The sequence below is a fragment of the Zophobas morio genome, unplaced genomic scaffold, assembly GCF_036711695.1.
Source record: "Zophobas morio isolate AGI-343-1 ecotype UQ-CSIRO unplaced genomic scaffold, CSIRO_AGI_Zmor_V1 ptg000016l, whole genome shotgun sequence".
Lineage (NCBI taxonomy): Eukaryota > Metazoa > Arthropoda > Insecta > Coleoptera > Tenebrionidae > Zophobas > Zophobas morio.
The window spans coordinates 7,336,354-7,354,010 of NW_026972121.1; the positions used below are offsets into that span (position 1 = coordinate 7,336,354).

The window sequence follows — 17,657 nt, forward strand, 5'->3', positions numbered from 1 at the left end:
TTTTTCACAGGAGGTAGTCATTTTTCTTCCTTATCTTACTTTTTTGGTGGTAGAATATTGACAGTTCATCTCTGGGTCAAAACCCTATTATGTCAATGATTTCTGGTATGACGGCAGTTTTTGATCCTCTAGAACGTGATGCGTCTTTAGGAGATGTTCTCCCGTGCTTAAACTCATGAACTAAAAGGCAAATAGCCTCATAAGAAGAATAGGAATCGCTCAATGTAGGAAAAATCCTTGGACTTCTTTGAGCCGAGTAATTCATCAGACCATCCTTGTAAGAATCTTCCCGATTAATCCGGCTTTCAAACAAAAGAAAAAGCAGTGAAATCGGTTCATCCGTTTGGAAGCTACGGTGCATCAGAGAGACAAACAGACATCAATTGATGATCTTGAAATGATTGAAGTGGTTATCGTCAAACATAGCTAAGAACCAAAATTATAATGGCGATTGGGATTCATTTTTCAGTCAAGGTTAAAAAAAATGTTAAAGAGTACAACTCAAGCTCAACTCTCGTTTAGTTCACGTGTCGGTTCTCAAAAAACAGCTAACATAACATGTATACAGTGTATATTTTTTAAAAGTGGCTATAGGGATTCCCAAGTTAAATTTTAGACCCCACGTTAACTTTTGTAAGAGTAAAAACCCAGAGATGATTTTTTACGGTGGAAGTACCCTTAGGGTTCTACTTTAATATTCAATACCACTTTGCAGTTATTTCTACATTGTAAACATTATTTTGGTTAAAAAGTTTTGGTACATCATAGAAGGTTTTGACGTATCATTTTGACTTGTCATTTCTGACAGCGTAGCGAGCGAGTTGGGTAAATTTCATTTCTCTGGAAGAACCATTGGAGACATCAAAGAAATGAAAGCGGATATGACTTCTGGGGCCCCAAATCTACAAGAAAATGTATCTAGTGAAATTTCGAAAATTTTGTTGAAAATTGGTGCAAGAATTGGTGGTATTTTGCACATTTTTGTACATTTCAAAGGGCGATTTTGGAAGAACCATTGAAGATATCGAAGAAATGAAAGCGGATATAACTTCTGGGGCCCGAAATCTAAAAGAAAATGTATTTAGTGAAATTTCGAGAATTTTGTTGAAAATTGGTCCAAGAATTGGTGGTATTTTGCTCATATTTGTACATTTCAAAGGGCGGCTCTGGAAGAACCATTGCAGACATCAAAGAAATGAAAGAGGTTATGACTTCTAGGGCCCCAAATCTACAAGAAAATGTATTTAGTAAAATTTCGAAAATTTTGTTGAAAATTGGCCCAAAAATTGGTGGTATTTTGCACATTTTTGTACATTTCAAAAGGTGATTTTGGAAGAACTATTGGAGATATCGAAGAAATGAAAGCGGATATGACTTCTGGGGCCCGAAATCTACAAGAAAATGTATTTAGTGAAATTTCGAAAATTTTGTTAAAAAATGGTCCAAGAATTGGTGGTATTTTGCTCATATTTGTACATTTCAAAGGGCGGCTCTGGAAGAACCATTGCAGACATCAAAGAAATGAAAGAGGATATGACTTCTGGGGCCCCAAATCTACAAGAAAATGTATTTAGTAAAATTTCGAAAATTTTGTTGAAAATTGGCCCAAAAATTGGTGGTATTTTGCACATTTTTGTACATTTCAAAGATTTTGGAAGAACCATTGGAGATATCGAAGAAATGAAAGCGGATATGACTTCTGGGGCCCGAAATCTACAAGAAAATGTACTTAGTAAAATTTCGAAAATTTTGTTGAAAATTGGTCCAAGAATTGGTGGTATTTTGCTCATATTTGTACATTTCAAAGGGCGGCTCTGGAAGAACCATTGGAGATATCAAAGAAATGAAAGCGGATATGATTTCTGGGGCCCGAAATCTACAAGAAAATGTATTTAATAAAATTTCGAAAATTTTGTTGAAAATTGGTCCAAGAATTGGTGGTATTTTGCACATTTTTGTACATTTCATAGGACGATTCTGGAAGAACCATTGGAGATATCGAAGAAATGAAAGCGGATATGACTTCTGGGGCCCCAAATCTACAAGAAAATGTATTTAGTGAAATTTCGAAAATTTTGTTGAAAATTGGCCCAAAAATTGGTGGTATTTTGCACATTTTTGTACATTTCAACGGGCGATTTTGGAAGAACCATTGGAGATATCGAAGAAATGAAAGCGGATATGACTTCTGGGGCCCGAAATCTACAAGAAAATGTATGTAGTGAAATTTCGGAAATTTCGTTGAAAATTGGTCCAAGAATTTGGTGGTATTTTGCACATTTTTGTACATTTCAAAAGGCGATTTTGGAAGAACCATTGGAGATATCGAAGAAATGAAAGCGGATATGACTTTTGGGGCCCGAAATCTACAAGAAAATGTATTTAGTAAAATTTCGAAAATTTGGTTGAAAATTGGTCCAAGAATTGGTGGTATTTTGCACATTTTTGTACATTTCGAAGGACGATTTTGGAAGAACCATTGGAGATATCGAAGAATTGAAAGCGGATATGACTTCTAGGGTCCGAAATCTACAAGAAAATGTATTTAGTAACATTTCGAAAATTTTATTGAAAATTGACCCAAAAATTGGTGGTATTTTGCACATTTGTGTACATTTCAAAGGACGATTTTGGAAGAACTATTTGAGATATCGAAGAAATGAAAGCGGAAATGACTTCTGGGGCCCGAAATCTACAAGAAAATGTATTTAGTAAAATTTCGAAAATTTTGTTGAAAATTGGTCCAAGAATTGATGGTATATATTTTGCACATTTTTGTACATTTCATAGGACGATTCTGGAAGAACCATTGGAGATATCGAAGAAATGAAAGCGGATATGACTTCTGGGGCCCCAAATCTACAAGAAAATGTATTTTGTGAAATTTCGAAAATTTTGTTGAAAATTGGCCCACAAATTGGTGGTATTTTGAACATTTTTGTACATTTCAAAGGGCGATTTTGGAAGAACCATTGGAGATATCGAAGAAATGAAAGCGGATATGACTTCTGGGGCCCGAAATCTAGAAGAAAATGTATTTAGTGAAATTTCGAAAATTTTGTTGAAAATTGGCCCAAAAATTGGTGGTATTTTGCACATTTGTGTACATTTCAAAGGACGATTTTGGAAGAACCATTTGAGATATCGAAGAAATGAAAGCGGAAATGACTTCTGGGGTCCGAAATCTACAAGAAAATGTATTTAGTAAAATTTCGAAAATTTTGTTGAAAATTGGTCCAAGAATTGATGGTATATATTTTGCACATTTTGGTACATTTCATAGGACGATTCTGGAAGAACCATTGGAGATATCAAAGAAATGAAAGCGGATATGACTTCTGGGGCCCGAAATCTACAAGAAAATGAATTTAGTGAAATTTCGAAAATTTTGTTGAAAATTGGCCCAAAAATTGGTGGTATTTTGCACATTTTTGTACATTTCAAAGGACGATTTTTGAAGAACCATTGGAGATATCGAAGAAATGAAAGCGGATATGACTTCTGGGGCCCCAAATCTACAAGAAAATGTATTTAGTGAAATTTCTAAAATTTTGTTGAAAATTGGTCCAAGAATTGGTGGTATTTTGCACATTTCAAAGGGCGATTTTGGAAGAACCATTGGAGATATCGAAGAAATGAAAGCGGATATGACTTCTGGGGCCCGAAATCTACAAGAAAATGTATTTAGTGAAATTTCGTTGAAAATTGGTCCAAGAATTGGTGGTATTTTGCATATTTTTGTACATTTCAAAAGGCGATTTTGGAAGAACCATTGGAGATATCGAAGAAATGAAAGCGGATATGACTTTTGGGGCCCGAAATCTACAAGAAAATGTATTTAGTAAAATTTCGAAAATTTTGTTGAAAATTGGCCCAAAAATTGGTGGTATTTTGCACATTTTTGTACATTTCGTACATTTCAAAGGGCGATTTTGGAAGAACAATGGTTGATATCGAAAAAATGAAAGCGGATATGACTTCTGGGACCCGAAATCTAAAAGAAAATGTATTTAGTGAAATTTCGAAAATTTCGTTGAAAATTGGTGGTATTTTGCTCATATTTATAAATATAAATTTGTAATAAAAATTCGAAGTTCTTATTTAAGACTTCAAACCCCCCCTCCCCCTACAAGCAGGGGAGAGTGGGACTAGTTTTTTGCACTAAAGCAGTTCCCCCATAGAATAATTAAATTTTTTTTAGAATGCTTATTTTTCGAGATACTTATTTGAAAATTTATCAAAATCATCTTGTAGAATTTAGGCCCTAAAATGCCTCGATTTCGCCCATAATAATTAGACGGGAAACTGAAAAACGGATCTCGTGTTATGACCTGAGTTGAAATTTTCCGTGGTTCGTTTTATTGGTCTATTAATTGTTTCTAGCACTCTGTGATAACCTGATAACCCCGAATAGATAGTCGAATTTATTAAAAATGAATCCACGTTTCTGCGCAGTTCCTAACAGTCTTTAAATACGGAGCGCTGGTGTTTAGAACACACCAGAACACCAGAGTGTGAAAGTGTACTACGGCGAAGTGTTTCACGGTTTCCAGCATGGTGAAAACATGAAGCTGGGTTTAGATGTGTTTTATACTAAAATGAACTCAAGTCGGTAGTTTGCGTTAAGAATTTTTTTTGTATCGCTTCTTCGATTTCATCATTGGTCATTGGGTTCTTTGTTATCATGCTGGTAAGTTTCTTTTTGATGCAAAGTTTATTTTCTTTATCAACAAGATGGGATGTTAAATTAAAAGAAGGAAGTTATTGGTAAATTAATTAATTATCTACAAGCTCCGGAATTTACCAGCCACTAATATGGAATGTGATTCTTCGGTCATCGCTTATTATCTTATCAGACTTTAACAGCCGTCTGACCTTTATTTGGTACGCTGACATTAATAAATACAAAATTAACAAAAATAACACAAATTCTAAAACAATTTTAGGTAAACAGATTTTAGATATATTTCAAAATATTATATATTGTCTTCTTGGGTCAGTACTTGATTTATCTAACACTTCTTCACTTGTAACTGAAATATCGCCAGTGCGTTTTTCGACACAACACGCTTTAAGAGTGTTCTGAACAACGTTTAAGATTCAAAAACCAATTTTTCAGTTGATTAAACTTCACTGTACCACCAATCGCGTCTACAAACACGTGCCTAACAAAAATTCTTCCAGCCATCGTGCCTTTTCGTGTCTTTTCACTAAAACTGTGGACTTTTCGTCTAAGTTTGTTAATATGAAAGTTTACACACGTTTAAGCGACCGTCCACGACAATTTGTGAAAGTTATTCGTCAACCAATGCCCAGATTTGTTTTTTTTTTTTCAACAGGTGGTAGTAGTATGGGAACTTAGGTCGCACTAAAAATCGATAGTACTCGTTTTCCTTGTAGAACAGTTAGTACAGTTTCTGAATCGAGTTTGAACCCCTGCATACCGCTCATTGCCATTTTGTTATTTGATTTAATACAATAAAAAAAACCACTACACAAAACGACTTACTTGTTTACAAACATGATGAGGTAAACTGATAAATAAAAAAAAAATTGGTCTAAAGAGTTTAGACAGTACTTCCCTCGCTGTCGGAAACGTGACGACTGCATGCCTATTATGTTTTTTTTTTCGCAGTGGATTTCAAAGAATTCGATTTTGTAGTTCCTGATTAAATCAATAAAATATATTTACGCATTCATTAATTTTTTTGAGTCACTCTGTATATGCAAATCCAAAAAATATAAATGGAGTGATAAATGACAAGTACAGACTCATCATATTTTGTACATTTTAGATATGATTTATTCGGCAAACTTTCGAGCTGACGTCATCAAGTTTTTGGAGGGGATAAGCAAATATATTTTGACTAGACATTTATTATGCTCTTTATGACCTTAAAACATCTGCAAGATTTCAGAGCATTCGGTTTTGTAGTTCCTGATTAAATCAATAAAATATATTTACGCATTCATTAATTTTTTTGAGTCACCCTGTATATGCAAATCCAAAAAATATGAATGGAGTGATAAATTACAAGTACAGACTCATCATATTTTTACAGTTTAGATAGGATTTATTCGGCAAACTTTCGAGCTGACGTCATCAATTTTTTGGAGGGGATAAGCAAATATATTTTGACTAAACATTTATTATGCTCTTTAGAACCTTAAAACATCTGCAAGATTTCAAAGCATTCGGTTTTGTAGTTTCTGAGTAAATCAGTAAAATAAATTTACGCATTCATTAATTTTTTTGAGTCACCCTGTATATGCAAATCCAAAAAATATGAATGGAGTGATAGATCACAAGTACAGACTCATCATATTTTGTACATTTTAGATATGATTTATTCCACAAACTTTTGAGCTGACGTCATCAAGTTTTTGGAGGGGATAAGCAAATATTTTTTGACTAAAGATTTATGATGCTCTTTATAGCCTTAAAACATCTGCAACATTTCAAAGCATTCTGGTTAGCAGATTAAAAATTAAATTTCAAAATGTTGTTTTATAATTTTGATTTTTTTTCCAAAAATCTGGACGTTTCGGGTGAAAAGTCGATTCGGAGTTGTAAACTACATGTGTAGGACTATGTTATTTTATACAATTGAAAACCCATTTACTATGTACAATTTTGAAGTGACGTCATCGCATTAGTGGTGGGGATGATTAGACAAATTTTGGTTAGCGTTTTACCATCTACATGATATTCTTAATATAAGTACAAAATTTCACAACAATCGGTCGAGTACTTTCGGAGATTATCTGTCTAATAAAAATCCGTGACAACAGACGGACAGACGGACGGACAGACGGACGGACAGACGGACGGACAGACGGACAGACGGACGGACAGACGGACAGACGGACAGACAGACGGAAATGGGAGACCTATTTCTTCGTCTTCTAGGGGTCATGAAAGATCGAGAAAACGTAAAAGTAGAGAGTCGGCCGACGGACTCGATTACAATACTTCCTTTGCTTACGCTCGGGAAGTAAAAATAGAAACAGCCTGTGATTACATGATCAAAAGCCCTAGAAAAATAAGTGATAGCAGACTGCATAGAACATCGGTCTTCTCCTATAGGGGACAAGTAGTAGTTGTTTAGCTACTTGTACAGTGACCAATGTTTCTGGGCTAATCTGATGTTTTTTTTTTATAACCTTTTTTAAATGTTCGTATTTTTCAAGTTTTTCGACCAAACCCTGGTTGATATTATTTAAATTTTACCACACAACAAGTGTAAGATACGGCAGAACACACAACGTATAGCTTCCTTGTATAAATACTCTCCTTTTATCGAGAATACCTAAGAAAACGTAAAACATATATAGTCAAACGTCCAGAAGTATGTGAAAGATGTAGAAATTCCAAGGATCAAGAGAAGTGAGTTTCAAAAAAATGGTGGGTTTTAACGATTTATCCAAAAATTCGTTGCATTAGAGCGACGTTTTCAAGATTTTGCTGTAGCAATCAACTGTTAATGGTTGACCAGAATACGTTTGAATCAAGTGTTGGGAAAATTAAGAGAGAACATTTGGTCTTCTCCTATAGGGGACAAGTAGTAGTATTTTAGCTGCTTGAACAGTGACCAATGTTTCTCTGCTAATCATTGATAACTAAAGGTTGAGTAAAAATTTTTGCCTCTACTGACTAACAAAATTTCATAAAAAAATATAGACATATAATATTTAAAATTAAATTGTAATTATGTTGTTGTCCGATTATTATTTATTCTGTTAATATTATATTTATAACGCAAATATTGTTCATGATAATTACAAAATTTTCCTATTTATGTCTCTATATTAAGTAAGTTGATAAGATAAAGGGTATCAGCGAAATGAACTTTCATTTTAAATTATTTCATATGGGTCGTGACCGAAATGAACTAAACTACATTTTTATTTAAAATTATCTCATTAAAGATAGTGATATATCTAAATGAAATGCATAATGCTTAATCGAAGTTTTTATATTTTGATTACGTTGTGTACAGAAAAGAAAACATGTTTAAACGATCTTAATTAATTAATAACAGTTCCTGATGCTGAAGAAATGCAATTGTTGAACTGTATTCTTAATATATATAGAACAATCTTTTTCAATAATCCAATTGTCCGAATTCGTATGAGGTCCTTATATTTAAATTTATAACACTCCCTGTTCTAAATCAAACATTTTTTAACATCTTTTTTTTACATGTTTTTCTGCAGGAGTGATTTTTAAACTGTTTCACGCACGCCATTCGACTTAAAGCATGCTGCCCCTAGCAACGTACCTTATGAGTTCATAAAACATTGAACACCAAGTGAAATTTTTATTTATTAATTATAAAAATTAAAGGTACAATTATTATAATTGACTTATCGCTAGCAGCAGACGTGCTGGGTTAAGGTATCCTTGAATCCTTGCTTAACTGCCTAACTTCACTGCCAAAAACTCTTTTGGCAATTTTTATCTTTCCCTCAAAAGATTTTTCTATGTAGGTAGGCTTGAGCTACTTTTATATAGCCCCACCCTTCATGGCTCTTTAATCCCGTAATATCGCCACCTATTTTGCATATGTTATATTAACACAGCATTAATTAGATACAAAAATTGCCTAAATTAACGAAAAGCGTCGCTATTTTCCATCTTCTTTTTATTGTTACTTTTTACTTCCCGTGTGTAAGCAAAGGAAATATAGTAATCGAGTCCATTGGACGAATGGCCACTTTTATATTTTCTCGACGTTTCATGACTCCTACAGTACTTCCGTTTCCGTCTGTCTGTTGTCTGGTGTCTGTATCCTTTTTTATTAGACACGTAATATCCGAAACTGCTAGACCGAAAGTTGTCAAGTTTTGTATGTATATTAGAAATATCATGAAGATGGTTAAATGCTATCCAAAATTTTGCTAATCATCCCCACCAATAATTTGATGACGTCATTTCAAAGAATTCTATATTTATTGGATTTAACTCTTATATAACAATAAACTTCTATACGTGTGTAAAACTCTAAGACGATCGTGGTCTACCGGCTGAGTTTTGGGAGCGTGGACTGGAGGGTCATGCGTTTAATTCCATGTAAGGCATTTCGTTTTGTTTTCCCTTTTTTCTTTTTTGAGGCGACAAACTCATTTAAATCAAAACAAATTTCTACGTGTCATTCTTCCGATGCATAAACAAGCAATTTGCATAATCCTTTACAATTTGCGCTCCCATGGTGCAGGGGCTGCGATAATGTTATTTCTGCCACCGGCTTTTACTTCATAGAGGTTATCTTAAAACAAACATTGCAAAACCTAATTTTATCGTTTTTCAAAGAAGTTCTGTCGAAATAAATTTAGACCAATTTTTTACTTAACTGACGCTTAGGAAGTACAGGGGAATAGGCACACATTTTAAAATAATCGTCCTGTATAGTAATTGAGTCCATCGGGCGTCTTGCCACTTTCATGTTTTCTCGACGTTTCATGACCCCTAACCACTTGAAATGATTCCCTATTTTAAAATTCAACTGCTTCAAGTCCATGGGCATTTTCACCATCGCATGTTGGTAATTTCCATTTTTCGTTTTTATTATAACCCGTGAGCCGCAAAATTTGTCTTCCGATTAGGCGATGGACACAGAAAATATAGACAGCATAATTCAGGAGTTGAAGTCATTTTTGCTCAGCCATCAATAAATAATAGCTTTCGTATTTACCGAACTAGTAGGAAAACAATATGAGACAATGTTGAAATTTAATTAAGAAATGCCAGAAAAATCAATGGTGAATCGATTTGTTCTTTAAGAGATGCGTACAAATAAGCTGTTTTGTGATGTTTTCGGCGGTTTTGTACTACGTTTGATAGACTAATTTAGGGAAACAGGAAGTGTGAGTCGTAGAAAAGGCAGCGGTAGGCCAAAATTAAGAAATGAAGAAACTATTGAAAAGCTGCGACAAGTAATGGAAGAACGTCCACAGACTTCGGTACGATACCTACACCAAGAATTAGAACTATCTTACGGTACCTGTACCCGAATTCTTAAAACGACTTGCAGTTATATCCTTACCGCTTATAGGTAATCAATGAATGCTTCCTACAGACCTGCTTCAAAGACAAGAGATGTGTCAGCGGTTCATTAATCAGTTCAACGACAATGATGGGCCTATGGAAAAAGTTATGTATACTGCCGTGGTTTCACCTCTCTGATTACAACTCCTAGAATGAGGATGTGGATGTAGAGAATCCGCACTTTTTTGTAGACTCCATTACATTAAAAAAAATGTAAATATTATTGTCGTAAGTTGAAGGTACGGTGGGTGTGGTTTGTATAGATTTGGTGTATGTGTGTTATGTTTTGTTGTTTGATTTGATTAGTAATCTCTTATCTTGATATCTCTGGTGGGATGTTGTTTCGTCACTAAGGCAAGCCCCCTCAGCTGTGACGGGGTGCTGTTACTGGATTAAGGCATGCTCGCTTAATGCTGGAGGAAAAAGAAAAGAGGGATAAAAAATAGATGTAATTTAACTTTTATTTAAACGAATGTTTAAATACTTGTAATTACACCACATGTATTAGTCGTTGATATAAATCTTCGTGAAATAGTAATGATCAACGTTGAAAATTTTCAAATAATGTACGGAGATAAAATCTCGCATGAACACAGAAGAATTTCTTCGTTTCCAAGAAATGAATTTGTCTAAGTATGCACTGCACGTATTTACTACTGTCCTTGGTCGTTTGATGAAGTCACAGACGAATCGAATACATGTGAGTAGTATGTTTATGTATGTTCTGGCTCAATTTGGGCACGCTGGGCGTGTCCTGACGGGAGACGTGTTTCGTGGTGGTGGGGTATTGCTTTGCCTCTAAGACATGCCCCCTCAGCAGTGGTGGGGGTGCTGTCGCAGGATTAAGGCACTGAAAAGGAAAAAAGATATAGCAAATGACAGTGAGATAGCATTTATTTAAATTTGATTAGTGTAAGACGAAAAAAAAAGAGAAATAAAAAAGATTGAGACGCTCATAATTTTTATTCAAACGAGAAATCTTTATAATAATATTTAAATTCTTTAAGGTCACCACATGTATTAGTACCCAGGCAAGGTTTTTGCGAGTAAAAGTTTAATACCGCTGAGTTTGGATCAACGGTTTCTTCATCTTCATTATCAATTACCGTCACCTGACCTGTTGATGGTGATGATAGTATAATTTCCACAGATTTTGGTAGAACTATCGTTCATGATTTTTCTGTAGTTCATGATCATGGTTGTTGTTATGGTGGTGCCGATAATTCTTCGATGAGACTTATTCTGTCGAATTCCATTTTTAATATTACTTCTAGTATAAAACTTTGACCTTTTGCGCCCCTGTTTAACAACACATATTTTCCAACACCCAGCACGGTAATTTGTCGATCTGTCAAAGATTGAAAATGTTGCGGGAGATACACCTTGTTTATGTTATCCAGTTTCACCATTAATCTTTCGCCGTACTTTGTTGTATGCCGTCTCATGTCCGTAATCAAATAGAGATTGTTCTTTTTCATCGTCGATAAATTTAACCATGCGAAGGCTCCAGTAGATTAAACTTCTCTAACATGCTCGACGTTTTGGATTTGGTCTTCGACTTTTTTCTAATTGATGACAGCCGTTTCTTTTGTTGTTGTTGGTTTGGGGTTTCCATGACACCTCGATAGCATGTCCTCTGTCTATGACCTTGCAAGGTCATTCTTGTGCTGAAGAAGTGCCGATCCCCGAGAGTCTTTCAAGGCCACTTCTACAAGTCGTGATCAGCAATGACCAGAGGGTTCCGAAGTTAGACCGTGGCCCCTCCAGGTAAAGGAAGTGGTCGCAGGTGTAATCACAGGTGTTTTTGAGGTGTTTTGAAAAAAGGTAAAAAACCCTAATTTTAATTTTGTGACATTTTTTTTATCCAATCGTAGTTAAATTATTTTCTTTGGCGTGAAAAAAATTCAGATTGCTTTCGTAGTGATTCGAACCGACTACGCCGAGTCGTCGATTCGTCAATTCAACACATGTGATTTTGATTACCTAGCGAATGTGATTAATGCTCGTAAAATTGTGAAGTGTAGAAACCGGGCGGATGCCACACCAGAAAGCAACATAATCTCTTTGAGGGGATTATTCTTTATAGTTAAAAACAAGTACATAAATGATCTTATATTAATTATTACAAATAAACAAACTTAAAAATTAATCATTAGCTACTGTTTCTTCTGAATCATAATCACTCTCTTCAGTGTGATCCGGAAGATTATATTCCTTTCTTAAAACTTTCTTAACCCTATTAGGTAGCACTGTTTTTTCTATTAGCCTACTTATATCACAAGCACTTAACTTTGCACTAAACAGTACACTATTATTGTTACGCAATTTACTTGTGAAAATATAGCTACGCTTAAGTTTTTCTTTAATTAATTTAATTTTTGAAGCTTTTTCTGTAATATTTGTCATCATCGTCACTAGTTTTTAAACTTTCATCACAAAACAAAAATTCACAAATCGAAATTGCTTTGAGGTCCTTTGGTGCGGATTATACATGAATCCCGCTACTGAAAAAAAGACCTCCCCCCATTAATTTAAACACTTAAATAAACTTTAACATACCTACCCCGTTAATTAAAATTAGAATCTAGTTATATGCTTCAAAACACGTAACATGCTAGCATTGGCATTGATTGAAACAGTAAGATCTGCCATCTCGTCCATAATTACTTCAAATTGATTTGTGGTGGAGCATAAAAACAATGCCACACGACATCGGCAGACCAAATTCGGTGATACGTTCTGATATAAAAGTTTTCCAGTCACATTCTGTCATTTTACCCAAAAATATGATGTTGAATCTTATATTATCACGACAGTGGTAAAAACTTTCATATTTAAACATGTTATAATCTTCTTTAAGTTGTTCGTCTATTTGTAGCCTTCAACAACTAGGTCTACATCGTCATAAGGCGATGAAGGTTTTAACAAAAATGCTGTGTAGCCTCCATCCACAAAACATCTTCTACCCTTATTTTGGAACGCTTGAAGTTTTGCCTCAATTTCTTGGAGCACAACCTCGTCGTTTACAGGCGTTTGTAAGAAGTTACATTGATGCAAAGGTTTGCTTACAAACGTGACAGTTTTAGACTGAAAATATATAAATATACTCAGTTTAAATATTAAAAAAAAATCAGTTTCTTTACCAATCAATGTTTTGTTTTTCAAGCAACAAAATTGAGATTGCATGAAGTAGATTATGTTCCGACAAATAAAGTTTTATCTTTAACTTTATTGAAAGAAACGAACTTCATCATGACAGGCCCATGACAATGTGTCTGTATTTAACTAATTCACCATGCGTTTGTTATCATGAGGATTCAGTGCAAGTTTATTTTGCTCGGCTATGTAAACATCATGATTTTCAGTTCTTATAGAATTTGAGATTATTGAATCAAATGTAATTTCCTTTAAAACCGACGGCGACGTCTGAACTCCTTTAGCCTTTTTGGTCACTCCAAAATTTGAGAGGACATTTTCAATTTCTATTTGTGTGAATTGTGTATCATACATCTTTTGAATTTGTACATCCTTTTCCTGAGGAGTAGTTAATAATCTCTGAAGGTGCATTTTTTAATGTAATCTGACAAATTCGGTCATTATGTCACCATTATTTTCATCTTTCATTAACCATAAAACTTTTTTGTTCGCTAATGGAATTTGATAAGTATTATTAGAAGGATAATCGGAAGTATCAAACTTCTTAATATTTTCCTTAATGTATTTGTATGTATCATCAACAAAAAAAAAATGATAAATTGGACTATCAGTACCAGTGTACAATAATTTTCCATTTTGTCAAATTTTTGTATAATGGAAATCATACAAAAATATTTTTGTATGTATTGAATTAATTTTTTTCTTTTTACCTATTCTTTCGTTTATATTTTTACTCGATTTGTTGTATTCCGAATCGCAAGTATTGATAAATTGAAAAAACGTTGTGCAGCTGGAAAATGCTCTTCCAGCTTTCTAAATGTTAACGTTTGACCGACGAGGTTAATACAGACTTTATTCATCAACATGTTCTCTATTCACGCACTTTTTTCTAGTCCTTTGGTGTATAGGGTTGTATTTCGATTAATGTTAGATAATATAAAATTCCGTACACTTGTATAACTAATCGTACCCAGATCCCAGTCCAGATCATGGAATCTTGATGTTTTTTTGTCAACGCGGAGAATTGACACGGTGAACGGATTAAAAAATGGTTATATAATGGAAATCATACAAAAATATTTTGAAATGTCTAATACACATACCCTTTTAAATGGGTTTGTTAAAGTTAACTTTTCATTCTTTCATTTCTATTAACACTATATTTTTGTCAATTATAATACAACTGTGGAAAATAGGTTGTGAGACGTAGTAATTTGCTCCAAACCTTCCTAACCAGTTAGTTACTAATTTGACTTCATGGTATTTTTTTACATTGTTTATTAATTTATAAAAATTCTTTTCGAAATCGTTTCGACTTTCTTTCCGTAAATAAGTATTTAAATCTATATATTCTTTTAACCACTTTGATTGCTTAAACTTCAGACACCTACGAATTTTTACAAGCCTTAAAACCTAACTAATGGCTTGCTCAAAATGTCTGTAATCAATCACATATTTTTTGTCATATAAAGTAGTCAATAATTTTGAATTTTCAGATTCTGAAATACTTAGGTGTAAATGTTTAGGACAAACTGGTTTAAATTTATTAAAATGTATAATGTTTTAATTTTCTTTTGGAAGAATAATTTTTTATTTATTTAAGCGTTTACAGTTAACTAAATGCTTGTCTAAGATAGATTGAGTATTAAAATGATTTAAACATATTTCACAGTACAATTTTATACCTAGGCATAATGATAAAGTTTTATTTGAATTGTACTTACTAATATCATTTTCATCATAACCACTCCAATCTATTTCTGTTATCACTACTACAACTACAACTATTACCAGCACTAATACGTTCTTCATATCAATAATCGAGGTGAAAAATCTCTTTTACTAAGTGATAATGGTAAAACTTCGTTTTTTACAAAATATTGATACCTTCAATTTTGTTAGAATTTTGTGAATAACATATGTTTTATGCCAATCTTTTAGCTTGATATCATGATCTGTTATTCGGTTTTTGTTGAAAAAAATTTAAAAAAGTTTCAGCTGTTTGGGGTTTTATAAATAATCCAGCAAAAACTACATTCGCTTTCAATGAAGAGTTGTTTAGTTCTCTTCTAATTTTTTTTTGAAAATCTAACTGATTTTGTTACAAATTCTTTTGGATCTTTAATTTTTAAATTTGTTATAATTCCAGGTTTAATTCTACCACTAAAATAATCAACGTCTTACCAAAGTACATTTTTTGCCTTTCCATTCTTTGCCGTATTTAATTTGAGTTTGATATTTCAGTCATAATTTTTTAATATGGTTAAATTTGATTGAACTTTTGAAAACCTATTTACATAACTAGATTTGATTTTAATACAATTCTTTACCACTGAAATAGTTCTTTTCAAGTACTGAATATTTTTTTACCTTCTTCTTTTGTTTTAACTAATCTACTCACCAATTCAATTTTGCAAATGATCTCGCTGGTAAGGACATCAATATTTTTCAGGCTCTGACTCATTGTAGTACTATAATAATAATATAAAAAATAAATAGATAATAATAGTTTTTGGTACCATGTGGGTGCTAAAGATGATGGCTGTGACGAACTCGAACACTTATTTATACTGAAGAGAAACGTAATTTTCTCTCCCACCATTGGCGGTCCAACATGCCTTTAGCAACATTAGCAAAAAAATTAACAGTCAGTGGAAATTTGTTTTTGAAATATAGCACTTAAAATATAGATCACACTGTCAGCACAAGTTTATTAATAAAATTACGTGATCAGCAGAAATTTATCTGTAGAGGGGGGTTACACTGCAACAATTTGCTTCAAAACAACGTCAAAAACAAGAATGGCTATAACACCATGATTTTACAAGTGCTGCTGACAGTGATGCGACTTAAAAATTTTCTTTAAATCTTCTAGTCGAAGACATGCTTCTTCGTCCAAATCGAGGATTTGCGTTTCGAAAAGTATTTGACCTAACCATTCTTTTTTTTCACTTCTCTCGAAAGCTACACAAATTTCATCATGTTCATTATTGGTGTTGTCCAATATAAAGGTTTTCAGGAAGTTTGAAATTTGTCCGTAATTGAGTGTAGAGTGACAGCCTGTGTCGAGTTTTAATCCATGTAAATGGTTTGTCAACCAGTTAGTTGCACTGCTTTACAAATTTGTAATCACACGACGAATCGAATACATATGAGTGGTATGTTTATGTATGTTCTGGCTCAATTTGGGCACGCTGGGCGTGTCAGGCACGGGGCGTGTTTCGTGGTGGTGGGGTGTTGCTTGGCCTCTAAGACATGCCCCCTCAGCAGTGGTGGGGGTGCTGTCGTAGGATTAAGGCACTGAAAAGGAAAAAAGATATAGCAAATGACAGTGGGATTGCATTTATTTAAATTTGATTAGACGAAAAAAAAAAGAGAAATAAAAAAGATAGAGATGCTCATAATTTTTATTCAAACGAGAAATCTTTATAATAACATTTAAATACTTTAAGTTCACCACATGTATTAGTCGTCGATATAAATCTTCGTGAAATTGTGCGATGATGAACGCTGAAAATTTTCTAATGATGTACGGAGATCAAATCCTGCACGAACACAAAGAAGAATTTCTTCGTTTTCAACAAATGAAGTTGTCCAAGTATGGATGGCACGATAGCTAGTGTCCTTGGTCGTTTGATGAAGTCACCGACCGACAGGGTACATGTGGTTGACTTAATAGAATTATAACTGAAAAGAAAATTAAAAAAATATTACTATAAATATATTTAAGAATATTAAGTATAAATAATAATATATAAAATTACTTGCATTGCTTTTCATTCTTCTTCAAACACAGGCAAGGTTTTTGAGAGTAAAAGTTTAATACCGCTGAGTTTGGATAAACGGTTTCTTCATCTTCATTATCAATTACCGTCACCTGACCTGTTGATGGTGATGATAGTATAATTTCCACAGACTTTGGTAGAACTATCGTTCATGATTTTTCTGTAGTTCATGATCATGGTTGTTGTTGTGGTGGTGCCGATAATACTTCGATGAGATTTATTCTGTCGAATTCCATTTTTTATATTACTTCTAGTATAAAACTTTGACCTTTTACGCCCCTGTTTAACAACACATATTTTTCAACACCCAACACGGTAATTTGTCGATCTGTCAAAGAATGAAAATGTTGCGGGAGATACACCTCGTTTATGTTATCCAGTTTCACCATTAATCTTTCGCCGTACTTTGTTGTATGCCGTCTCATGTCCGTAATCAAATAGAGATTGTTCTTTTTCATCGTCGATAAATTTAACCATGCGAAGGCTCCAGTAGGTTAAACTTTTCTAACATGCTCGACGTTTTGGATTTAGTCTTCGACTTTTTTCTAATTGATGACAGCCGTTTCTTTTGTTGTTGTTGGTTTAGAGTTTCCATGACATCTTGATGACATGTCCTCTGTTCATGACCTTGGAGGGTCATTCTTGGGCTGAAGAAGTGCCGATCCCCG

General features: G+C 33.7%; 1 protein-coding gene across 1 annotated transcript; it reads right to left on the reverse strand.

Annotated features, from left to right (window-relative positions):
* Window positions 1-10,578: 10,578 nt before the first annotated feature.
* Window positions 10,579-15,826, reverse strand: LOC135129705 (uncharacterized). The gene is made up of 3 exons (XM_064056952.1): window positions 15,724-15,826; window positions 15,606-15,675; window positions 10,579-10,898 (listed from the first exon to the last, which is right to left on the reverse strand). Exons 1-3 carry the CDS (start codon window positions 15,804-15,806, stop codon window positions 10,728-10,730), a joined length of 324 nt encoding a protein of 107 aa, XP_063913022.1. The 5' UTR covers window positions 15,807-15,826; the 3' UTR covers window positions 10,579-10,727.
* Between the last annotated feature and the right edge of the window lie 1,831 nt (window positions 15,827-17,657).

Excerpts from the sequence above, each read along its gene's own strand:
- LOC135129705 (XM_064056952.1), bottom strand. The coding sequence starts at position 15,806 with ATGGTGGGAGAGAAAATTACGTTTCTCTTCAGTATAAATAAGTGTTCG. Across the intron at positions 15,676-15,723 it reads TCATCTTTAGCACCCACATG|TACTACAATGAGTCAGAGCC; the intron begins GTACCAAAAACT and ends TTATTATTATAG. Across the intron at positions 10,899-15,605 it reads TCATTTGCAAAATTGAATTG|TGCCTTAATCCTGCGACAGC; the intron begins GTGAGTAGATTA and ends TTTCCTTTTCAG.